The sequence below is a fragment of the Vespula vulgaris genome, chromosome 13 (genome assembly GCF_905475345.1).
Source record: "Vespula vulgaris chromosome 13, iyVesVulg1.1, whole genome shotgun sequence".
NCBI classification, from domain to species: Eukaryota; Metazoa; Arthropoda; class Insecta; order Hymenoptera; family Vespidae; genus Vespula; species Vespula vulgaris.
Window position 1 is genome coordinate 2070071 of NC_066598.1, and position 26005 is coordinate 2096075.

The following is a 26005-nucleotide window of genomic DNA, read 5'->3' on the forward strand; positions in this document are numbered from 1 at the left end:
ACGCGGTTCTTGTCTAAGCTATATTTGCCGATAAAAATGTTATCCGTGTTACCGATTGAAATCTTGTTGGAAATTAAAAAATTGTAAATAGGGGTAAAGAACGATGACCCTTGTGTATACATCGTCGAAGGGCCGATGCCCCTGCTTTTCAAGGCAAGCAACTTTTCTGAGAGACTACATTTTTCTATAGCGCTATTTCCATCTGTGCAAATGCTATCCCTTATCTCCTTAAAGGTCAAGATTTTAATGTTGAAGACATGCATGGGATTGATATTAAGAGTATATAAAAAAAAAAATATAGTATACGGCGCATTAAGACTTACCACTGAAAGGCATTAAAATGAAAATAAACGAGTCCTTGTCCATAGAGAAACGAAGCATCCTTCCAGTAGTCACCTTTTAACGAATAGAATTTTTGATACGCCGACATGGCTGTAAGAATATAAAAATTAAACAACAAAATGTCAGTACGTATTCCATGGTAAATCAATAAGAAGAAATAAACAAACCTTTAGTGTAATCTTCCAATAGCAAATGAAAATGACCTAATTTACAATAAGTCTTTGGATCAATGCTAATCCCGTTGTCTTCTTCGTCGTCCTTTGACTCCTCTGAATTTAATTTAGTACTATCTGCTTTTCTACGTTGTTTTTCAGACTGCGCTTGGACCAGCATTCTTTCTAAGTACTTAATTGCACGCACTACCAAAGCCTTTCTCTTTGTCTGCTCGGGTGCGTTCAGTTTAAGAAATCCAAATTGTCGACTGTGCATACACAAGAAAGAAAAAAGATTCTATTATAGCTAACCAAAGAAATAACTATGAGGTTGATTAAGCTATAAAAAAGAAAAAAAAAGGTTAAAATAAAATAAAAAAAGTAGCAATATAATCAAGAACGGTTTAATCAAAACGAGTAGGAACGCAGATGATTAAAAAACACGTGTGACTTGTACGCATTTATTACAAATATATATTACTTCATTATTATAATATATCATTTTAACTTTGGACTCATTTAAACAATATCTATATAACAATGTTACATAAAGATTGATTAAGAGTTACCAGCATATATCCAAATTAATTTGGAATTTAATCCAATTTTCTATTCATTTCTTTTTTTTCCTATTTTTTTTTTTTTTTTTTCTATATATATAAATGCACTTATCGTTGATGAAATATAATTCGTCGACGAATAAAGTACGCTAAAAAGATAATTTATTTAGAAACTAAACTTTTACGCGGGAATCTGGCAGATCCAATGATAAACGATCACAAAGGAATGTCACAATAAGTAGAACAAATCAGGTTGCTTCTCGTGATCATCACATCATCGGTATTTGTTTATTTCGAAGGAGTCTCAGAAAGGTGAGCAAAGCCGCGCGAAAAGAAAAATTCGAACTTGAGATGTGATGTTTTATATCCTTCGTACATATATATCTATCACGAAATATGCAATAGTCATATATATCGTTCGAACGAAATGAAATGAAAAGTCAGGTAAGATTCTTAATCGATTTCCTTTCGCGCAACGGATTTGTAACAAGTTGGAATGTAGTACAAGGGGAGAAAGAAGGAGTACAGTAAGGTGAAAAGGATGTTAGTAGGTTGCTCGGTAAATAGGGAGTTCCGAACCGAAGATAGATATAACCGATCGAATTGCCCGCCCGTTTTCTGTCAGATGGACACGTTAAGGTTAGATAGGCTCTCGTGATATTAGAGAGAAAAAATTCAGATACATTGATAGTACAACGAAACGTTGACGTAAGACTAAATCAATGGTTTTTCTTGGGATTGATCGTTAATCGTCGAATCACCTGTCTAATTCGGATAATATCTGTAATTCTTGAGGAGTCAAGTTGATGTCGTCGGTCTCTTGAGCCATTTTTCTTATACACTTGGTAAATATAAACGAAAACACCGCGCGCGCGTTAAAGAAGATCGTTCGAAGACATTTTTTAATGGCAATCCAAGCCGAACGATCGACGTTCGGAACGATCTTATCGTTTGCCAACTATTTTACCAAAACAAATTTCATTTTCTCTTTCTCCTTCGAAGAGAACTTATTCTTCTTCTTCTTCTTCTTCTTTTCTCTTCCTTTCTTTTCTCTTCTTTTCTTTTCTTTTCGTTTCTTTGCAACGCGCCAAGCAGGTTACACCAGAACGACGAATCTCGCGACGTAAGACTGTCTTAACACGGGATCGTTTTTAATCCACCGAATCCCTCCGTTGCGACAGACAGAACCTGACTATTACCACGGCGTTCATTGGCTCCTATCTAAAAAGATAGATACTTTCAATTTCAATTAGGTCCTTTATTCGTTTCTTTTTCCAAACGAACGATATTTTCCTTATTCGTTCTTTAACCCCTATTACGTCGTTCCTTTTATTTTTATTATTCTTTTTTTACTATTCTATTTTTATTTATTTATTTATTTCTTTCTTTCTTTCTTTTTGTATTTTTTATTTAATTCTTTTCTCCTTTGCCATCGCGAATCCTTCTCTACACGATACATTTCAAAATGGTACGAAGAAAAAAGTGATATCTTTTTTTTAACGCTTTATTACAACCTCCCTCGATTAAAAAATTATTTTATTAAAATTATTCTTGAAGATATAAAAGAAACGTTGCCAGAAGTCAAAGTTATCGTTTGAAATTTCCCGCACTTTTTATCGACGGTGACGTAGTCGTTGCTCTACCGCAACGTTGTCCAGCTACCTTCCTTAGAACGAACTCGCTCGTACTCGCTTAAAATCTCATTCTAGCGCTGTCACTTCGCGCGTGTGATAACGATCTATCGATTATAATATTATTGTCGTTTATTCATCGACTAGGTGAGCTTAACGCGTAATTAAAAAAAAAAAAAAAAAAAAAAATTATTAAATAATTGTTTATATTCTTCCGTTACATAATTTGATAATATACATTGTTCGAGTGTTATGCCCAAATTGTCTAAGAATTCAATCACGTTGGGAGCAAGAAAATTATACAAACGGTAGATTATCTTTGTTAATCTTTGTTTCATTACACGAAAATATTTTATTGGCTATTAAAAGAAATATATAATAAATGTAATATATTCAATTATATATCAATTTTATACCAGGAACGTGTAGTTCGTCATCTTTATTCTCTACTTGAGAGACGTAATATGTCGGGGCTTAATTCTATTACTATACATGTCGATAATTCCGTCATCGATATATATTTTTCTATTCTGTGATCGAATATTTATAAGAATATTTATTATTTTTTACTTATTTTCATAAAGATAACTTGAAACAATATAACAAGGTAATAATGCAAGAAAAAAATATTATTCTTTTGTCATGCGAAATTCTCATTGTTTTTATAAATCGATTTTCATATGTGAAACGTAATTTAATAATCTACTGTCTCCTTTTAAATATCATTATTTAAAAATCTCAGAATATCATGTATATATGTTTGTGTATATATATATATACATATATATATATATCTTTTTTAATTATATTCAATATAACGACTTAAGTCAAGTATATGCTATACATGTCCAATAAATAAAAAATATTGGTTATCTTTTTCGCTCTTATTGTTTTAATAATTTAATGTGATATTTATAGTGCCAAAATGAGTCTTCCTGCTGGTAAAAGTAGCAAGGAAAGCACCAGTAAAGAAGTATGCACTTTAGATGTTTCCAAGGAAGCCAAAAGCTATTTAGACAAAATTTTAGGGGACGTAGGGAAAAAATCTGCTACTAAACAGATCATAATCGGTACGACGTCTGGATGGTAAGGAAGTATATATGATGTATAATTAATCTATTTTATATAATAAATTCGTTCTTCTGTTCTTTTTTCTTGTACTATTTAGGGTTACCGGTTTTCTAACTATGAAAGTTGGAAAAGTAGCAGCTTTTGCTGTTGGTGGTGGTATTATTATCTTACAGATAGCTGCGCATCAAGGATATATAAACGTCAACTGGGACAAAATTCAAAGGAAAGCTGAGAAATTTACGGACAAAGTAGAAGAGAAAATAACAGGAGAGGGTCCTAGATTCATAGATAAGGTGAATGTTTACATAGAAAGATAATCAAACTATTTAAGAATATTTTGCTTCGTTGATTCTTATAGGAAACGTATATTTTATGTTCTTATAGGTAGGAACATGGTGGAGGACAAACTCGTATGTGGCAACAAGTTTCCTCGGTGGCTTCATTATTGGCCTTGCATCATGAATCGATAAACAACATCAAAATTTTCTATGAAGATACAAATCTTAATTTCTGTTAGCAATGCTGTGATTCAAGGGCATTTTTTTTTTATTTTTCTTCATGTTTTCTTTTCTTTTTTCAATATCGTTCTTATCATAAAAGTTATGAAGGTGCTTCAGTATAGTTCCAGAAAGAAAAAAGAAAATGGAATCTTAAAAAGGACGAAGAAATATTCTTTTTTTACATTTTCGTATTTTGCTTTTTTTAATTTTATATATATCTTGTGTCTTGCATAATATTTAAAGTGGACCCATATTTGCATTTGTGCAATTTTGATAAAAATAAAACTGCAGTGTTATAATAATTTTAATGCTTGTTAACGATGAATATATAACTTCGAGTGTTTCACTTAAATAGATATCTCGAAAAATAAGATCGTACTAAGTAACTGTTGCAGTTAAAAAAAAAAAAATAATTTATTATAAGTATATTTCACTATTTCAATAAAAAGTGTAATGCAATGATCGTTTCATTTTACTATCTAGTTATAATCGTATTGATACAATTTTTTAATTACATAAAAAATAAAATTCAGTTAATGCATTGCCAAAATAAATTAAACGTTCTAAAATCATGAATTAATAGAAACGTATATGAATAGTAAAGATATTTCTTGTTTCAGGTCGAGAGATTCGTTGATAAAAAATTAGATAAAGCAGAGCAACTGTTAAAGAATGGAGAATCTAATACAAGACGCTGGTATCACTCTATAACTGGTGATTCATCTTTCAGACCCACAGAATTTCATTTCTTCTTAGCTTCATTTACAGTAGGTCTTGCACTTGGTATTGCTACAGTGAAGTAAGCAAGAAATTGCTGCACTCTGAATGTTAATTAAATATGTAATGTTAGTTTGTTACCACAAAAAAAATTTCAAACATAAGAGTATAAATCACAGATATGAAAAACTGTGTTGAAGTAGTAAAATATCGTAAAAATAATTATCAAGATATGAAGCATTACATCAAATAACGCAGTAATTATTTAGTATTATAATGTTATTTTTTTTTTTGTATTCACAAAATATATATAATTTAAAGAAATTTTTTTCTAACGCGAACGTTTACGAATAACAAGAGTCATGATGTTAAAATTACATTTGTATATTAATGACGAATTTTTTCACATTTTACTTTTATAAAAAGAATACTACAAATATATATTGCATCTAATTGAACTCTATGGATATGTTGAAGACTGTATGATTGTCTTCAATAAATATTAGAACGTATTCAGAATGCAGCATATGCATATAGTTAAATATGCAATAAATCTTGCACAACAATGTAGTATTTTAGTATTAATTAAGAAACCTATGAAAGTCGCAAAAAGAGAACAAAAAAAAAACTGGAAATACAAAATATAACGACGAATTTTTTCTATACCGACACTTAAAATATTTATTTTAAGTCTAGTAATAATATAGAATAATAGTGTGCAAAAACTTTTTATTTTTATTTATCTTTACTTAATTATTAGTATTATCATATTCGAATTGTGTGTAGATTTGATAGAAAAAATATCGTCGAAAAGGAAAAAGAAAAAAATTAAAAAAAAAAAAAAGAAAATAAATTAATGGCAGATCTGCTAAAGTATGATGAAGATATTGAATACGTTGATACATATATATATATACATTTATAATACGTTCAAACTTATTATTTAATTTTCTTGTATAAATACATTACAGATAGTACTTGTAATGTAATTTATGAAGAATAAAATGAGATCTGAAGTATCTTAAATTATTCAGTCACGATTAAAATCATCATATAATATTGCCATTTTCTAATTTACGTTAGTAATAATGGTATGTACTGTCTTATACTTATAAATGTATCTCAATTATTAATGTGAAAGAGATATTTGTTTTATTTAATATTACACATTATAATATAATATTATATTCGTTTAACATCACTAGTCGATAAAAATAAAAATAAATAAGACAATATATACATTGGTATATAAAATTATAATTTGTATAAAATGTTACCTTCGTTTATTCAATTTTATACAAGTTTTTAAAATTGTTTCAGACACTGCATTATAATGGCTCTTAATCGTCTCCTGATTTTTTGATCGCCATTACAAAAGATATGTGTAGAGTTATCTCCTATCTGAATCAAAGTATCCTCATCTTGCTGAAAAGATAATTATAAAATTATTTTAATTGATAGGAAAATCAAATATTGATATTAAGAGACATTATAATGATAGTACCAAATGAATACTAGTAGAGGTCGGACTATGTTGTAATTTAGCACCTAGAATTCCTTCCTGATTGAGTTTTTGAAGCAATTCTTGAGGATCTAATATACCATATTCGTGCTTTCTTTCCTTAAGAATTTCTTCTTTTATTGGTGCTGGTGATCCTGAAGATCCTTTACGTTTACAACTAGGTCTATCTTCTATGTTCTATGCAAATAATATTTCATTATAAAAGAGTGCATACATATATACATATATATATAGACTTTTTTTTCTATTAGTACCTTTATTGTATATACATTATCTTTGACTTCTAATTCACCAGTAACCGATGCGAGACTTAATCCAGGTCTAATCTCATTTAAAATAATATTTCCAGCTAAGTCAGGCTCAATAAATACGCGTCCCTTTTTACGTTTCAGAGGTAATTTTATAACTTCGCCTCGTTTAAAAGTAATCAATGGTTTTTCCTTGAGAGAGAAAAAACCGAGATTATTTATTTAATAGACATGAAATTATTGAAAAGAAAACTGATTAAAAAAAACTTACTCCAACAGGTTCAATAACAAGATCCGTTCTATGTGGAGCAGTTATTGGCGGTTGTGTATAGCATTCGGGAATAACTAAAGTTTCTGGTTTTAAATCTCTAATCAATTTATTAGCTTGAGTAAAATTAAGAGATGTATCTATTGGACAATGAACTGCTTTCATTGCCAATGGTTGAAATGGTGCAAGTGCATCCAAATAAGGAAAATCAGGCTCTGCAATAGAAATCAAATAATTTGTAATAGATATAGAATTTTAATATTAATTTCTATTTCGATTTGTTAGCAATACCTGTGAAAATAATTGTGTGTTGTGGATTATTACCCCACAACTGAACAAAATGTACAGCATCCCCAAATCTTAAACTAGGATGTCCACAAAAAATAACACAAGGCTGCCTATAATCCGAACTAAATCCTTCCGCGTACGTAGAAGTATAATGTTTGAGTCTTGCATTTTTTACAAGAAATGCATGAGGGAAAGGTTCTTCTGGTAGATAGACTTTATTTTGTTTATTTGTTGAAAGCCTAAAATAATCGAATTAATTTAATAAATACGAAATAATTGATTAGAATAATCTATGATCGAAACATACCATTCGGCCAAAATATTTGAGTACGCTAAAGAAGTTTCGGCCACGGGTGATATAAAAAAAAGAGGTACTTGTGAAAATCCAGATTTATCCAAATGAGTACTAAGACACTCGAATAAATCGTATACTACACCCGAAGGATAACATGGTATTAAAACACATCCACCTGATCTGAGTGTCATAGCTGCAATAAGTATTATATATATATATATATATATAAGCAATTGCATGTGCTAACTATTACGCTCTGTTCTTACCAACAGTCATACACAATTCACCAAGCATTGTGTCTGGATTTGCAGTTGGTGTTTGAGTTAAACCTGTCAATATTAACATGTTAGCATGCTTCAATGTAGCTTGTTCCATAGGTCTTGGATGAGTTGTTAATGTTGATGAACCGCTTACAAATGCAACCTTTTCGTGATCGCATGATATCAACCAATTACTACTACCTAGACAATATCCAGAACTTATAGGTGTAACTGTCAATGCACCGTATATGTCCTAAAAAAATAACTTATTTTTATAATATGTTATTTTATAATAATAACATATATTTTTTATAACATCTTGATTACCAATTTTTGATCATATCCAACTAATTGAATATTTGACAAAGCAGAATTTATAGCAGACAACGAATATATATGTCTCCATGATTTCGGCTTAAGAGCATCGGCTAAAGGAGGTGGTAATATATGTAATAATTCTTTCCAATGCTTAGCCAAAGTTGCTCTAGGTGTCTGTTCTATAAATTCTACTAGTTCTTCCATAAAAAATCTTCCAATTTGTAATGTTGGTTCGGTAGCATAAATTACTCCTTTAAAACCAGTACCTTCCGTTACAAACGGTAATGCAAGCATGCAAGTATAATTAGATATTAAAATGGCATCAATTTCTGAAAAATCTATTATTTTTTCAAGAGGTGGAGAGAATTCTGGTGTAGAATCAACAAAAACTCTTCCGCAACATTCTTTTAATTCCTGAAATCACATATATCCTGTTATTAAGTTTGTGAACATATTTATATATTTCACACATATTTATTAAACCAACCCCTTCAATTTGCCAATCTTGATGATTATCTCTTGGAAGCCAAGTTGGTAAAGAATTAAATTTTGCACTAGGAACCATAGGTAATGGCATAAAATGTAAAATAGATTGCATGCTTAATCCACAATCCAACATTAAGGTGATCCCTTTGAAACTTAGAACAAGACATGGCTTTGTTGGTTCACTTGACAAGCAATACTATAAGATAAAAAATAATAAAAGAAAAAATATATATATATAAATAATAAATAGTCTTTCAAAGATAATAATTATTTATATGTAATTTTAAAAAATATTACATATATAATATTAAAATCATAATTACCAATTTCATTATTGCAATTGATTTTGGATTTATTTTCAAGTCTTATCGTTCAAAGTGCATTCGTGTTTATACAGGTCATTGAAGCATCAAGTTCGACTTAACCTCTCCATCGCGATACATAACACGTATACTTTGGAACTTTCCTTTCGTAATAATTATATTCAACTGTAATATAAAAACGATTGTTTATAGTATCCAAAAAATCATTTTCTCTATACGCCTTTCTATTATTTAAATTATAACAATAATTTTAACACAATGTGTGAAGTTAAAGTTCTGTTTAATGGATACTCGGAGCAATTGGATGATAGAATAATGTGCGCTAATTGTTCGTGTACCTTAATAAAAGGTCCAAAATTAATTATTGTTGATACTATGACTGCTTGGGATCAGAAGAAAATTTTGGAAGGTATCTATTATGAAGAGTCGATTAATTATAGATATAAGTACGTTTAAGAAAAAAAAAAAATCGATCAACGCATGATTTTAGCTCTTAGTCGTGAGAATGTAACACCAGCAGAAATTGATTATGTTGTATGTACACACAGTCATCCTGATCATATTGGAAATAATAATTTATTTACCAATGCAGAGCACATTGTAGGTCATTCTGTACAGCATGGTGATTTGTTTTATGAAGAAAATCTTAAAAATGGTACGTTTTGAATTGACAAAAATAACTAATTTTATGCATTAATATTATTCCATTCATAGAAGAGTATATTCTTTGTGATGGAGTTAAAGTCCTTGCAACACCAGGACATACATCGGAAGATATTACCGTATTAGTTCAAACTAGTATTAATGGTCGATCTAGTTGCGTCGCTATTACAGGTTTTTGTTTTATAATTATTATGGTTTTTGTTCTATATAATTAATATTCTCACAAGATTTCATTCTGACATTTAAGATGTATTTCAGGTGATCTGTTTGAAAAGGAAGAGGATATTGTAAATCCATTAATTTGGAAAAGTCTCGGTCAAAACGATCTACAAAAAGTTCAATCTTACATGCGCTCTCGTATAATTAATCTCGCTGATTTTATAGTACCTGGACATGGTCCAATGTTTTCTGTTACAGATAAAATGAGGCAAATCGTTGATAGTCAAGTGATTAAATGATTCTACAATTAAAATTGAAATCATTTAATTCGAAAATTAAATTCAACCACGCTAATCGTTTACAATCTTATTTATTTTTACAAACATTTTATTAAACATTACATAATGAAGTACATGGTATCACAACATTATTATTTGTATATATTTTTATAATGACAATTGCATGCCAAATTGTATGTATAAACAAGAAAAGAAGTACAATGCGCTAAGGGCATATTGACCATTGGCTTATGTAATGTATATTAAAATAACTTTCTAAATAGGAAATTGAGAATCATTTATAAAAAGAATATAAATTAAATATGTTTCCGATATATTCTCAAGAAATTCGCACTTAGAATTTAAGCTATGTGTAAGTGTTCACAGCCAACATCAAAAATTAACAATTTATGTATTTGCATTCATCATGTTATAGGTTTTATAGATTAATTTTTATCACTGATGAATAGAATCTTTTACTTCTGAAGAAAAAAAATTACACTAATATACTAAGTTATATAATCCATATATAAAGAAACAGTTAATTATTATATATCATATGTAAGAATTACTACTGCATTTATTTCTAGTTTAATACACTTTCTTTAAAAAAAAAAAAAAAGAAAATAATAATAATAAAAAAAAATAATAAATAAAAGAAATAAAAAAAAAAATAAAAAAATATATATATTAAAAAAAAAAAAATAAAAAATAAAAAATCAAACAAAAAAAGAAAAAAGAGAAAAAAAGAAAAAAAAAATCTTCACCGTGGTTGAAATATTATTAAGAATATTCACAACTGTAATGTATTAGCTTAAATATGCAGATCAAAAATTGATACATTTTACAAATGATATTCCTACACTTTTAACTAATGCTTTTTTTTCTAACATCGTTTAAAATCTAAAAACGAATTTATCTATTATAATCTTATATGTATAAAATGTATCATATATAATAAACAAATTATAATGTAAAAGATATTTACTGTGCATCTTGTTATGTAGAGTGCCCTGCACTCAACATAGAAAAATGATTACCTTCAACAGCAAAATCAATTTGCTGAATGGCAATTTTGTAAAAAACTTAGATTTTATTTCACATCTAAACACATTTTAATGCTTTCATATTAAACAGATAAGATTATTGAATATTATTATATATATGCAAAAGATCTTTACATAATAATAAAAGTATACCAGGACCTCCACTGAATAATTAAAATGGATTGATACACAAATAGTGTATTAGGAATAATGTTCATGCCAGTTTCTTTCTTTTTTTTTATTTCTTACAATTTTATACTAATTTTTTATATATATATATATATCATTTTAGGAAATAGGTTTAATATAAGTTTAAAATTTTTCCAACAGAAATTTTACTGGACATAAGCAGCGTTTTTGGCAATCATTAGAACTTTCCTATCATTTAAGCATTATGGATTCATTAAAATAACATATTTGTCCGTTGCACATTCAATAATACACATTAGCAAGAGATTAAAGTAATTTTCAATATTAAGTAATTTTTATAAATGTCTGCCGATCAAACCTGGCAGGGCGACGCGTGTGTGCAGTGGTAGTGGTCCCGGACTAACTTCTCCTGTCACTGTTCCCAGCTGCCCCGCAAAGTATTAAATACATCAAGAATTTACTTGAAATTCTTATTAATTATTTAACATTATACATTGGCCACATACATCAGCATAATCATTTTCACATTCAACAGAGCGAACGTGAAGTGTAAAGAATCGTATTTACAAAAAAAGTATAATAATTGTTCTATTAACGTTTGTTGAAAGAAATTTAATAACAAATTTTCATTGTCAATAGTAAGATAATGTCTAGTTGTTTTCATTTCAATGATTATCATCAATCAATTTCTTTTTTGTGCAATTAAGTCTGTGGTTAATAAATCATTATACACTAACATATTAAAATTATTATACTATGAAAAATAAAATAATTCATCTTTATTGTATTTCACATAATTGCACTTATGACCATAGCAGGCTAATTCAAATATATAATATGTACAAACCAGACATTACCTAATACTTAATAATATAGGTTTATTTAATCGCATAGAATGTAAATAAATATTTTCAAGAACAGAAGATTTAAAAAACATATTCATTAATGTGTATTGTGTGTTGGACGCCATATGTTTGTCTGCGAAGAAATCAAAATAAAAAATATACTGCTTAAATTAAAATATATGGAAAGAAAAAACACAAGTTAGATCTTTAGTTCGCTACTATTTCTTATAATCACAATATTAATGTGTATCACAGAAAAATCGAACATAAATAATTTATATACTTAAAAAATACATGTCAACATGTATATAAACAATAATAATAAAATGAGAAATAATCGACGAATTATATTAATTATAAATTCATAATTAACATAATTTCATTATGAGTATATTATTAATTGCACACAATAATCTTTTTATATTACGAAAGTTGTTTACTAGACATTATCCAAATGTTTAATAAAAAATGAAATTCAAATAAAAATAAAAAATATAAATAACGTGTACAATTAAAGTCGATAACACAAAAATTATGACGACCTCATGGGCAACTTTTTAGCAGAATTTTAGGAAGAAGCTTGTTATTTATGCAACTTAAAGAAGCATATCATAATAGAGAGAGAAAAAAACGTTAATACAAAGAAATAGCATAGTAAGTCTTTACTAACCATTAAAAGTAATTATTTGCATGAAAAGTATGTTATTGCTCTCATACAACATATCATCACATGAAATTTGTAAAAGCATCTTTCTTTCGAAGATTCTCTATGCAACAGAAATCTGTTTGAATGATTGATACCAACACAGAATTAAGTAGCAAAAAATGCGAATGTGTATAAATTAATACTATTTATATAACATTCCTTGCATGATATCCAAGCCTGAGATGAAAAAGATTATTTTTATCAGGCGGCATGCAAGAATATTAATAAACTAGATTAGAATAAGAAAAAAGAAAAAAAAGAACAAAATAAAATAAAAATAATAATAATTAAAAAAAAAAAGAAATAAAATAAAAAATAAATAAATTCAGTCAAAATCTCTAAAACATATGGTAATGAAAAGAATGAGATAATATAAAGTAAAGCAGGAACTGTGTACTAGAGTTTCTTAGAACAATTTTTCATTTTTTTTTCTTTTTTCTTTTTTTAATGTCTTAGAGAGATATTTTTAAATGCTACTTTTGAACAATATAAAAATGTTTATAAGAAATGTTGATTTAATTAATAAACTCTTGTACACATAAGACTGATTGCATTTTAGGCATATTTTGCTAACAATAAATATATGGAAAATTATGTTTAATGTTCAGTGTAATTATATGACTTCTATGTAACTCAAATTTAAAAAGAATATTTGAATACAGAGAATATAAATTAGAAAAATGTGTGTATATACACCGGAACATTTAGACGTTCATTACTACCTATCATATTAATACTTTCTCAAAAATCACAAGGTATACTTATATATGCTTACTGATACAGACAAAGATCTTAATGACTAAATTATTTACTCCTCTTTTCCTTTTTATATAACTTATATCAATGTTATGCTTGTACTATTATTCAGGAAGCTGACAAAGACATAAGTCTAACAGTTATATGTTAAATAACAAATAACTTGGTAATCATGTATGTTTCAACATTTACATCATTGGAAAATGTTTCCTATGAGAAAGAGATAAATCGTATCAAATCGTTTTTTACTCCTTCTATTAATATTATTTCCCACTATTTTCCACAAAAAAAATGAAGAAAAATGAAAAGAAAAAAAATGAAAAAATGGAGGAAAAGAAAGAATGAAAATTCTTCATACTAGTTGAAAGAAAATATTAAATTTTCTGAATTGCACATTGCAAATCACTTGAAATTTAATTGATCAAAAAATTATTTGATTGGCTTCTTTGCTGTTATAATGTTCGTAACGGAATAAATCCTTCCATTCCGATGATTCTTAAGTCTTCATCATCATCATCATCCTCATCATCATCATCATCATCATCATCATCATCATCATCATCATGATTTCTTTTTCTCTAAAAAACCGGTAATATCGCAATCAAATGTGAACTATAGTAAGTCACTTGTAAATGCTGACAAACCACTGGACAGAAGCATAAATAAATTGAAAGCATTTATAAAGCAATTTCGGCGAAATGCTCTAGTTACATCAAGACAAAAGGTTTTTTTTTCCCATTGAGAGACATTAAACATAATTTTCTAGATGCAGAAATAAAATATATACATGTATAAGATAAAATATTTATCTTTTATAGCAATAATTATAAATATTTATAAAAACAAACAAATAAATATTGCAATATATAGGCAAATAAATACTGATTCATTAACATTTTATATTTAATATAAGCTATGTGTTAATTTATAATGCAAGCTACCAATAAAAAGAACTTTACATTTATTATTAGAAAACATATCATATCAGAAAACATAGAGATATTATATGTGTTTCTTAATTACAATGGCTTTTCAATAAATGTATTGTTATATCATGTATATGTATTTTATAACCATATATATACATATGTCTGTATATATACATATACATATCATATACATATATGGCTATATTTCGTTAGTATTGCTATGATAAATATACAGTGAAATGTGATAAACCAAATAGTGATACACACATTTCTTCATGGAAATATTTAGTTTTTTTTTTGTATTATTATTAAAATATTATCATTAATTGAAATGTTATTCTAGTATTAAAATTTAGCATCGGTTAGTACATGTCTACATTTTTATGCACAGAATATTTTCATAAAAAATATCTTTTAGTGCAAAATAGTTCCTTATACAAGAGACCACAATTTTGTTCGTTTAAAATACTTTTATTATTTTTGAGATATTGACTATTTCAATTGTATAGTTATACATATATAACTATACAACTCTTATTTTTATTTTATATCACCATAAATGATGAAAATATTTTAAATGAACCTAATTTGTTGCCTCATTTTCTATGTTTTGATAAACTTGATTATGTATATCACCATTTCTTGCCCAAGTAGAAAAGTTAGTCCCGCATGCATATAGATTTATCAACACATTTTATATGAAAGAGTCATGGATACGCTAATTGTGATTCATATAGAATATATATAATATTATTTATCGACAGAAAACAAAAAAAGAGAAAAAATAAAGCAATATTTTTTTGATTCTCTGATACTTCCATATAAAATTAAGAATTTGTGTTGTACATGTTAATTAAATATTCATGTATAAAAGTCTTATGGGATAACAGTGAGGTTTAGTAGAGTAAGTACATATGAATGTGGCTCCAGAAACGCAAACCCATTGAAACTGATACATAAAATATATACGCGAAATACACATTTTTACAAAGGCTAGAGAGAGATATTAGAAATAAGATTTCTTGTGTTATTTCTATCTTCTATGTAAGTTAAGAATTACGTATGGTTCATCAAAGTTAGTGACATCGGTGCTGTTAGGTTGATAGCACGGGTTAACTGTGTAATTGAGATTAGGTTGATGGAAACTCACCGGCTGTACGTTCATCCTTCTTCGTTCCATTTCACGATCTTCCAGACAAAAGTCAGAATCTGAATCAATTTTTCTTGAAACATCATCCTAATGCAAGAGAGAGTGACAGAGAGAGAAAGAGAGAAAGAGAGAAAAAGGGTAGTATTATTTAAATAATTATAATCTTAAACTATCAACATATATTTTATACCTGTGTCATTTGCTGTGTTGTTGTGAGAATCCTTGCTAATGGACCACAACACACTGGTAATGTTTCTAACAAGGTAGGCCTCGAGTGCGTTAATAGCGGTTTCATATATCGTGTGTCAAAATCACCCCATATTCTAGCGAGCAATGCTTTCTCATTAGGTTTTGCACCGGTTGGCACTGATCCATCCTGCATAGAATTATACTGTGAAATTTGAATAACATTTTTGTTATCCACCCTGTATGATTATATAATATTTCTTCTAAGTTATAAAAATGATTAATATTTATTATTTCATACATTAGATTGTAATTAAAAATAATGCAATAGTTATGAGTATTACATTGTAAAATATTTACTTTTTATAGCTATATGTTCATACAATTCATTAAATCTTAAAAAATTCTATATAATTTTTATTTTAAATATAAAAATTAGTCCTTTTTTTAATTTTATATTACAGATATTACTTCGTTGATTGTTACATTCAAATCATGTTGTTTGTCATTAAAACATGCTCATACATTTATCTTTTGATTCTTCAGTTATGTATGTATATATAGATATGTATATACGTTTATATAAAAGCTATACAGAGTTACAAGTTATAAAAAAAAGTTATTCATTTTAATATAATTTTTTAGATTGCACATTTTAATTAAATTTCATTTAGTATATATATACATATACATACATTTTGTTAATAAAAATTTATTTATTTTCTCTGTATTACTACCTTGACATACAGAATGGATAACAAAAGTAACAACTTTAAATAAAAAATAAAAAGCACATGCAGATAGCAAATGTTTTGAGCAATTTGTATTTCATAAGTTGTATTTCGTAATATGACTGTATAATAATATAATTAAAAATTGTGAAGAAGCAGCATTATTGTAAAAAGATTTTTAATCTATTACATTAATCTATTGTGTGTTTTTTAAAGTTTTATGTAGCTGTCACATGCAAAATGTAAATTAGCATGTAATATTTAATTAACTTCATTAATTATTCCAACAAGATTCAGTATTATGTATATGTGCATATGTGTCCATGATTTTAATTGACAATTGTTATTTTTTGTGCATCAAATAATCAATAGACCTATATACTTTCATGTGATATAATTATTAATCTATTAATATTCACAAAATTGCAAAGAACCTTTAAATCTCTGTGCAAACATACCGGAGGACTTCTTTCCCTACGCATGTCCAGATCGCCAAAGCCACCTTCGCCACCAGACTATCAATGTATCAATATTAGCAAGTTAAACAACTGTATTCTCTAAATTAATTATTAAAAGTGCAATTATCCATAAATATTAATAAGATATTAATTTTATAATGTTATCTGCATGCTGTGTAACTGAACTGAAATTAAAGGGGGAAAAAAATAAAAAAATTAAAATATAAAAAAAAAATAATAAAAAAATGATAAAAAAAATGAACTAATACATGCTGTTAAAACGAAATGAAAATGTGGAAGTGCATAGATATTTTTTTTCTAATAATTAAAATCTAAATAATTAATAAACTTATAAAAGATTTTTAATAATAATAAAGAATTTAAAAAATTTATAATCTATAACAATATATTTTACAAGAGCGATTTTAGGCGTGTAAATGTTAATAAAAAAATTTTTAGATTTCATGTATAATTTTACAATCATATTGATTTAAAACTTATGAGTTTATATGTATGAAATAATATTGAAATATAAATTTAATGAAATAGTACACACCTCCATGGTGTCCAGTGAATTGTACACCTGGATGAATAAGATACAATGAAAGAATAATGTAAACATGATGCAAGTTAAAGCTGTCATGCATAGATGCTTCTACTTCTGAATAGTAGAGTTCTAAAGGACAAGTTTTTATATTTCTCTAAGTTATGTTTACATTGCACAACTATACATATATCTTGTAATTATTGTAATTTATACAACTGTATTTAACAGAGTTACTAAGATCTACAACAGCATATATGGTAAGAACAAAAAATATGCTAGAGTTTATTTTCAAATGAAATACTATGATAATAAGCAAATTGTATGTATACTAAAAATGATTAGACAACAATAGCAATACATTTTTTTTATATCAATGTAAAAATGATTATATGTATTTCAGCTGTAAATTCCATGGAATTATGTGAAGCTTTTTTTTTTTACTCTTTTTTCCAAAAATCAAATTAAACGATTTAAAGACTTTTTCATTCGAATATTTATAACTTCATATGAAGTATTTTATCAATTTAAACGTTATTACAGTGTTGCATTTATTATAACAACATTATGAGGTATGAAGACATATCAACACAAAATTATATTAGATTGAGTAAATTAATGTACTTACACTACGTACTCCATTTTGCGATAAACCTTCTATTTCTTCATCTACGCCGACACTATAAAAAAAAATAAGGATGATGTTATTAATATTAAAAAAGCGGATATCAAATAATTATACTAAACTTACGGTATATTGAACCAACTCAAAAATTGAGTTGTTGCACCACCTTGTAAAATCACTGTTAAAATCACAATTAAACTTGTCGTAGTTAACATAGCTTGTCTAGCATCTGATACAGTATTTCTAATAGCGAGAGCAAAACTCATGGCTCCGCGTAAACCGGCGAAAAAAAGCATGTGTTGATAATTCATTGAAATTTTTGGTTTTCGTGCTAAATTCAATATGAATGACAAAGGATAAACATTAGCAGCACGTCCTAAGAGAGCACAAAGCTATTGTACTGTAGTTAAGGATATTACATATGACATATGTAGTTACACACATATTACAATTTTATATTCACAATTTTAAAGAGGATACAAAGCCAGCAAAGATGAAACCTGGATCAAAGTGATGTTTTGGAAAGGTAAACATCGAAACACCGATATAACTGAATATAAAATTTTCAGCTAAGAAATTTAATAATTCAAAGAGATGTTTTGTCCGTTGACGAGAATCTGGGCTTAAATTATTATATGTATAATGTGCTTGGCAAATGCCACAAAATAAAACAGCAACCACACCTATAATTGCAATATAAGATATTTATATTTTTTGTAATAGAATCAAACTATTAAAATGTAATATTTATATTATCTTTTTTTACCTGTAAGATCTGAAGCTTCAGCAATTAAAAATGTACTATAAGACATTAAGACAAATAGAGCTGATTCTAAGAGTGGAAAATCTCTAACTCTAGTAAATTTAGTTAACAATGCAGTGATACATCCCATAGTAGCACCAATGAATAAAGATAAGCTAAAAATACCAACAAAATCACCAAATGCTTGGAAGAATGCTACTGTTTCGAATCCTCCTGATCCAGATTGGTAACGTTCAGCATAGTTTTGTATTGAACTGGAATAGGAAAGAAGGTACAACATATTCCTTTATATCAAATATTAAAATGAAAAAATTAAAATGCTTACAAAAAATATATATATACATACCCACTGAGAACAATAGCAACTGCATCATTAAGTACACTTTCTCCAAACACCAGAGCATATAAGTTAACATCTACATGCAAATCATTAAAAATAGAAATTATTGTCAGTGGATCTGTTGGAGATATCAGAGCACCAAAGTATAAAGTATCCAAAAATGTAAACGATGTCGAAAGATGTGGTATCAATTGTATGAATGCATACATCAATGCTCTGAAAAGAAAAACATGATTCATACTAATTAGGTCAGAATACTCAATGAGCATTTTACTGTGGTGTTTGTAAAGTATGTCTTTCTCCCCCCCCCCTCTCTCTCTCATTTTAATATGATAACTTAAACACAGATAACAGATAAATATAATCAATTGACCTATAGACAATACGGTTATCACAGGCAACAGACAGACCAAACAATGTTAAAAAAAATTCAAGTACATGAAGGAGACAATAAATCTTATAGAATCATATACTATAAATAATTACCCAATGACAAATGCTGATATTGATGTTCCAAGTAAAGCATACATTAAAATTGCTCCTAAATTCCTAAAGAAATATTTCTGAAACAGAATAGCATAAAAATAATATAATGTTTATTAATTAATTATATTATTAAATATAATAAAAATATTAATTAATATTATTTACCCGTTTCAAACTATATCCAGCATGAAAAATTATTGGTGGCAGTATAATATTAAAGAATATTTCTGGATCAAAAGTAGCCTGTAATAAAGATAAGACATATTATAAAAACAATATATGTAAAATGTAATATATGTAAAAAATAATTATAATAATGTTTTCAAAACTGATAAAAGTTTACCTTCAAATCAATCTCATTATCCTCCTTATAAATTTCTCCACGAAAAGTATAAGCAAATGTTTTATTTTTAATTATACCACCACCTTTGTCCTCAGGAAAACGCAACCATAATGTATCTGGAGGAACTGATTGATTATATTTACTACTATTATCTGGTACAACTGGCATATGCAGTATAGCACTATTTGTTGTAAATCCATAACGAATGATTGCTCCTATGATCAACCCTAAAATATACACACACATACACATATACATATACACACAGACACACACATATATATATCAACAGTATGTAATAAATATAAACATTATTTATAGCATTATATGCTTAATTGAATAATGAATACATTAAACATATATTAAAATACATGAGCAATTTTATTGATCATATTCATTCTTATATAATATATTAAAATGCAAAATGCCTTATACAATCTATTACCCAATCAAATATATTGCTTGTTTTTTTAATAATTTCTTCATGATAAATATTGTTTACTCTTTTACATAAGAGTGAAAATAACACTTGATGTATTAGTACAAGGTCTTTTAAGAAAGAAACATTTAAAACAAAAAACCAAAGGTTTATCAAGAATTCTAACAAGAAATATTAATCGATTAATTTATAATCATATTTCTAATCTTATCCGCAACAATTATTTATTATTATAACAAATTATAATATCGTTTATTTTATTAACAATAATATCGTTGAAAAAAGAGAGAACAAAAATTTAATAAAATTATTTAATATAAATAAATATATACACATAAAAACTTTGCGAAACAATCATGATGCAATTACAAGAATTATGATGTCGTTTTATTATTCCTTATTGCATAAAGGGATCATTAGAATATTTTTATTTTGTATAAATTGCAAATCATTCGATATCTATAAGACATTTGACAGTAAATTGACAGTAAAATTTGAAAGCATATTTAACGTTCGTTAACACTGTCGTATATTTTCTTTCTTTTGTTAAAAATCATTTAACATTGATGATAATATTAAACTAACAATTAAATACTGTAACTAATAGTAAAATGTATTATTCTTACCGTAAATGACAGCTAGACCAGTTTCATGGAGGAATCTTAGTCGACGATGCTTGAATGTCCATATAGTTAATACAGTTAATATTAACAAAAATGTATAAAGAAGGAGATTCAAACTATCAAGCCTATGTAACAATTGAGCTTTGGCATCTAACTCGATATCTGTCGCTGCACCGTCGCATGAATTTAACAAGAAAATAGAGAAAATTACATAAAATAAAATACGTATACCACACTCAACTGCCATTTTCACTTTTCTGATATTTTCTAACGTAGTATCAGTATGACCAACTCACGATTGAATTCTTGACAAACTAAACGCACGTATCGCTCGTACATATACGTGTTATGAATGTGAGAAAGAAACTAGAGAGGGAATCGTGCGATGCCTCGTTTGCGCCATCTGGCGTCATTAAACGAAACTAAAAACCTCAATGGCGTCTTCAATTACGTTTGAAGACGCTTTATAGATGATATGCTTTTACATTCTGAACTTTAATTAATTTTATATATAATATAATAATAAAAATAAAAGTAACGTAAACGTGATATATAAACTTATACAAATTTATATTTGGTTTCACAGTACTTTATATTGTTTCATATCGTAATCAATATAAAAATCGTACTATATTTAGTTTAGATACATCTATATACATATAAAATTTTTGATATACAATTATTTCATTTTACATTGCACTTTAAATACTGGACCTTTTTTACTTGAATATGCAATGAAAAATATTAATTTATATACATGTTAAATTAGATCGTTACAAAGAGTTTTGTTTACATACATGTATATATTTACAATCGTCTGTATAACAATTTCATTCGTTCCTCTTTTACTAAAGTTCTTCCTTATCTTGCGAATTTTTATTTTCTGATTGTATCGATTTATTTTGAACAAGACTGGACGAACTTAATATAACAGAAATTTGTTCCGGCAACGGACAAGCAATTAATAAAAGTTCTTCCGAAGTATAGTACTTGCTTAATAATTGATATAATTGCGCAAATGCAGCACTAATATTATTTTTTATCGGTCTTAATAAAATAAATTCTGTTTCTTTGTTAGCTAAATATAATTGCATCGATTGTTGAATATTTGGAAGCTTAAATTTAATTGTTCGTAAAACATCCGCAACAATGGTATTTACTTCTTGAGCAGTCCCAAATATCTTTTGTTTTGTATTTGCGTCGGTATTACTAGAATATACTTTTTCCTTTTCTAATAACTGCATAACGGGATTTATCAATACATATGTAGCATGTTGTATTAATCTCTGACACGCGTGTTTTAGGTTATTATCAACTTCTTTACGAGAATCAATTAATTGTTCTTTCATTTTAGGTGCACCTTCCAATAGAAATTCCAACAAGGCGTTGTTCGACAAAGTGAAAAGTTTTGAACTTTTCTCCAGCAATCCAAAAGCTGCCATCTTTACTCTCGAAAAATCCAAACTGTATTCCTTGATGGTGAAGTCTACTTGAAACGGGGCGATTTGTTCACGTAATATTAGTAAGTGTTTAATTTGAAATAATTCAGCATCCAATGTAGAAGCTCTAAGTTCAATTTCATTTCTTGCTTTCTCTATACTTTGGACACAAAGAGATATAGCTTCTTGACTAAGCGATTGAAAGACAGATCTGTCTACGCATCTATAGAGTCTTGACAAGCAAACCAGAGTTCTACGAACTGTAGGGTACCACATTCCATGTAAATCTGCTGGTGAACTACCCATGTGTGATTTTTGATAAATAGAATCCATTATAATATGATTTCTTGATACTGGTTCTAGAATATTACTATCATTAGACGATACGGATATTCTCTTCATTCTTGATTGACGTGTTTCTTCTCTTATGGATTCTGCTATGTCCTCCATCATTTTTAATTTTTCTGGATATGCTAAATCACCAGGTGACGGATTATAATTTAATACATCCGATTGTAAATACAGTTGTGCACGGAAAACAAGTCTCTCTTGTACGTCATGTAAAAGTTGCAAGCAGATATTTCCAAAGCCTTCTAATGGCTCAAAATTATTTTGCACGTGTTCATCCAACATTTCTATCCTTAAAATACAACAGATTTCTGCCAGAGTTTCTAAATGATTTATATGAATTATAAATGGTCTTATAGTGTCATATAAAGAGGTACAAAGACTTTCAAGAAATGTTGTTAGGCCTGTAGATGGCTTAGAAAAGAATTCATAAAACAATCTGTATTCGTCAACCGATGCATGTAAAAGCAAGGCACACGAATGTCTGACTAAACTACAATGATCTCCATTGTATCTGTCCTTTATGGCAGATAAAGATTTTTGAATGCTGGGACCTAATACTAAACCTCTTTGACTCCAATAATATTGATGACATTCTAATAATAAGTTATTATATTCTTGTCTTTTCACAGATTTTGTTTCTACTTGTTCTATGATAGGTTTTGCTTTTGAAACAATAGTTTGAAATCTCCCGTAAAATAATGCCAAAGCAGCATCCATATTTTCTTGTATACCTTCAGTTTCATTGAAATTTAAAATGCTTTCTGTAGTTTTTGAAAATAAATTAAAAATATAATTTTGTATCAAGGTTATAATCTTGGATTGACAATGTCTATATTTAACCAAATAAGTAGCACTTTCTTTGAAAGTGTTATTTGTTTGTAAAGCATCCATATTAACATCTACTTTGTCTATTATATTAAAAAACATATCACTGTTTACGGATAAAGTAGAAGCTTCTAATTTTTCCATTATTACATCTACTTCTTTAAAGTACTTTACATACTCAGCAATACTTTCTACCATAGAATTTAATTGCTTTTGATCTGAGATAAGTTCTTCGCTAGCACTGTGCAAGGAGGATGTTTTATCAGATACTTCAGCATATTGTTTAAATAGAATAGAGAAATCTTCCAAGGTATCCTTGATCAGCTCACAAAGTTCTTGACATTCTTGTCGACGAGTTTTAAGATCGTTCAGATATAACATATATTTCAAGTTCTCAGAAGACATATATTCCCTTTCTAATTTCGTATAATATTCTAGAACATCTTGACATCGTTCAATTTGCGTTATGTTATCACATTTATTCTGATTTAAATGTTCACTATTTTCGCTAGTATCTTCGTGTGTTGAAGTGTCGAGAGAAGAAAATTCTTGTTCCAGTTTTTGCAAATAATCTTTTTGTAAATCTGTTAACGGTGCCAGACAATTTTCAGCAGAATCCCATTGAATTAAATCACCCGGGGTACACGTTATTCTCGCCATTTTCTTACATTTCTGACGTTGAAATTCGATCGGGTATCGTACTGCGGGATTACAACGCCATCTGGGTCCGAGAGCTAATACTACATTAAACTAATTGTGACGTGCAAGGTTCCGTACCGATCGATCAAGTTTTAAATATAAACGTATATATAAATTTATTTTTATTTTTGGAAAAAAATAATATTGAATAAGAAAAAGGTTCGTGTTTCTTCTTTATATTTTTATCATATACATATACACGACATAAACATTGTATATATCATATTATTATAACTCAAGAAAATATATGGAGTAAATAAACTGTTCTTATTTTTTTTCTTAATTATCTTTAAATAAAAAGTTAAATTATTTGAACACTTACATGACTTGTGAAATATTATTAAAGCTAGTTAGTTATCCAATTTATTGCATATGTTGACGTCTACGTGCAGCTCTTTGTTTATCAAAACGTAATTCCATTTCTTCTAGAACACGTGGAGTATAACGAACTACAAGCTTAACCGAATTCTGAGCTTGCTTTAGAAGTTCTACTGCCTTCTCGTGATTTTCTCCTTCTACACACTGATAACATTTATTCAGGTAAGATCAGGAATGTCTATTGATTTCAGACTTTATTTAAAAAAAACAAATTTTTTACTAACCACACCATTGACAGAAAGAAGTTGATCTCCACGTTTTAATCCACCGTGTCTATCTGCAACACCCCCAGGAATAATTCGAGATATATAAATAGGAGAATTTTGTTCTTTCCCTCCCATTACATTAAATCCAAGACCTTCCTCAGTTTTTGGTAATTCTACTACTCTTGGATGTGCGTGACCTTCGCTTGCTGCAAATGCAGCAACAGTAGCTTTTGCTGTAGCTGATGCACGTACATCTTGCGATCCCTTACACAAATAATTTTATTTCAACATTTAGTTTTTTCAATTTTATCAACAAAATATTGAATAAATTACCTGAATATCTACGGTTTCATATACATGTTCATATACTTCTCTTACAGCACTGAGGAAGTCACTTTGTAATACTTTTTGTAATGCAGCTAATTTGGTTGTTGGAACTTCACCGCCTAAATTTTCATAGAACATTGATATACATTAAATATTGAATTAGAAATTAAGTTTATACATCTTACCTTTTTGCAGTTTATCAAGCAATTCAATGGATCTCTTGACATCTGAAAAAATACATAATATATTTGTTAAAAATAGTATGAAAGAAAATAATCAATAATATAAATGGCATATAGTTCATTATTAACATAATATCAATAAACTTGATAACTTCTGTCAAATTTTAACGAAATAGGTTTTACCTCGTGCTAAAGTAAGTGGTTCGCCCATTGTCGTCATTTTTTTTCTTCTTTTTTTTTTTTAACAATTTCAGATAACTATACTTTTATTTTATTGCATCAGATTATTGCGAATTCTATAAATATATTATTAATAATTATAATCTTTCCACTTGCTTGATCTAATCTGGAACGTTGAGAGAAAGATCTATCATGCAAGTTTTCAAACGTGATTGTA

General features: G+C 27.9%; 7 protein-coding genes across 25 annotated transcripts in view; 2 read left to right on the forward strand and 5 right to left on the reverse strand.

Moving 5' to 3' along the window:
- Positions 1-2205, reverse strand: part of LOC127068345 (histone demethylase UTY) — a 52048-nt gene extending 49843 nt beyond the window's left edge. For both annotated transcript variants that reach the window (XM_051004386.1, XM_051004385.1), the window contains exons 1-3: positions 1816-2205; positions 510-763; positions 324-432 (exon numbers count right to left, since the gene is read on the reverse strand). In XM_051004386.1, the coding sequence (XP_050860343.1) occupies positions 324-432; positions 510-763; positions 1816-1883 (431 nt within the window). In that variant the 5' untranslated portion in view covers positions 1884-2205. The remainder of the gene's footprint in view (positions 1-323; positions 433-509; positions 764-1815) is intronic.
- Positions 2206-2702: 497 nt separating this feature from the next.
- LOC127068360 (FUN14 domain-containing protein 1A) lies at positions 2703-5833 on the forward strand. Of its 4 annotated transcripts, none has more exons than XM_051004439.1 (4): positions 2703-2832; positions 3604-3771; positions 3854-4049; positions 4877-5833. In XM_051004439.1, the coding sequence occupies exons 2-4, from the start codon at positions 3611-3613 to the stop codon at positions 5057-5059; spliced, it is 540 nt and encodes a 179-aa protein (XP_050860396.1). In that variant the 5' UTR covers positions 2703-2832; positions 3604-3610; the 3' UTR covers positions 5060-5833. The 4 variants fall into 4 exon arrangements, with proteins under 4 accessions (XP_050860396.1, XP_050860395.1, XP_050860398.1 ...); XM_051004438.1 differs by lacking the exon at positions 2703-2832 and adding an exon at positions 2839-2993; XM_051004441.1 differs by lacking the exons at positions 2703-2832; positions 4877-5833 and adding exons at positions 2839-2993; positions 4141-4715.
- Positions 5834-5975: 142 nt separating this feature from the next.
- On the reverse strand, positions 5976-9130 carry LOC127068354 (integrator complex subunit 9). Its single transcript, XM_051004425.1, has 10 exons — positions 8982-9130; positions 8660-8854; positions 8182-8586; positions 7861-8107; positions 7607-7787; positions 7303-7538; positions 7015-7226; positions 6750-6935; positions 6478-6672; positions 5976-6398 (listed from the first exon to the last, which is right to left on the reverse strand). Exons 1-10 carry the CDS (start codon positions 8988-8990, stop codon positions 6279-6281), a joined length of 1986 nt encoding a protein of 661 aa, XP_050860382.1. The 5' UTR covers positions 8991-9130; the 3' UTR covers positions 5976-6278.
- A 109-nt stretch (positions 9131-9239) lies between these two features.
- On the forward strand, positions 9240-11064 carry LOC127068359 (metallo-beta-lactamase domain-containing protein 1). 2 transcript variants are annotated; one of them, XM_051004436.1, is made up of 4 exons: positions 9240-9390; positions 9472-9636; positions 9696-9815; positions 9903-11064. In XM_051004436.1, the coding sequence occupies exons 1-4, from the start codon at positions 9240-9242 to the stop codon at positions 10100-10102; spliced, it is 636 nt and encodes a 211-aa protein (XP_050860393.1). In that variant the 3' UTR covers positions 10103-11064. The 2 variants fall into 2 exon arrangements, with proteins under 2 accessions (XP_050860393.1, XP_050860394.1); XM_051004437.1 differs by having other exon boundaries at positions 9574-9636.
- A 282-nt stretch (positions 11065-11346) lies between these two features.
- Positions 11347-21528, reverse strand: LOC127068352 (sodium/hydrogen exchanger 7). Of its 14 annotated transcripts, none has more exons than XM_051004408.1 (14): positions 21205-21528; positions 20140-20366; positions 19962-20039; positions 19797-19873; positions 19317-19526; positions 18974-19224; positions 18688-18890; positions 18334-18599; positions 18211-18262; positions 17595-17621; positions 17039-17095; positions 15854-16039; positions 15664-15750; positions 11347-12283 (listed from the first exon to the last, which is right to left on the reverse strand). In XM_051004408.1, the coding sequence occupies exons 1-14, from the start codon at positions 21446-21448 to the stop codon at positions 12131-12133; spliced, it is 2118 nt and encodes a 705-aa protein (XP_050860365.1). In that variant the 5' UTR covers positions 21449-21528; the 3' UTR covers positions 11347-12130. The 14 variants fall into 14 exon arrangements, with proteins under 14 accessions (XP_050860365.1, XP_050860363.1, XP_050860373.1 ...); XM_051004406.1 differs by having other exon boundaries at positions 15854-16054; XM_051004416.1 differs by having other exon boundaries at positions 11347-11702; positions 15854-16054; positions 21205-21527.
- Positions 21529-21754: 226 nt separating this feature from the next.
- On the reverse strand, positions 21755-24600 carry LOC127068350 (conserved oligomeric Golgi complex subunit 3). Its single transcript, XM_051004400.1, has one exon. The coding sequence runs from the start codon at positions 24474-24476 to the stop codon at positions 22050-22052; it is 2427 nt and encodes an 808-aa protein (XP_050860357.1). The 5' UTR covers positions 24477-24600; the 3' UTR covers positions 21755-22049.
- Positions 24601-24675: 75 nt separating this feature from the next.
- Positions 24676-25979, reverse strand: LOC127068362 (protein lin-7 homolog C). The gene is made up of 5 exons (XM_051004442.1): positions 25792-25979; positions 25612-25653; positions 25433-25545; positions 25118-25363; positions 24676-25037 (listed from the first exon to the last, which is right to left on the reverse strand). Exons 1-5 carry the CDS (start codon positions 25826-25828, stop codon positions 24879-24881), a joined length of 597 nt encoding a protein of 198 aa, XP_050860399.1. The 5' UTR covers positions 25829-25979; the 3' UTR covers positions 24676-24878.
- Between the last annotated feature and the right edge of the window lie 26 nt (positions 25980-26005).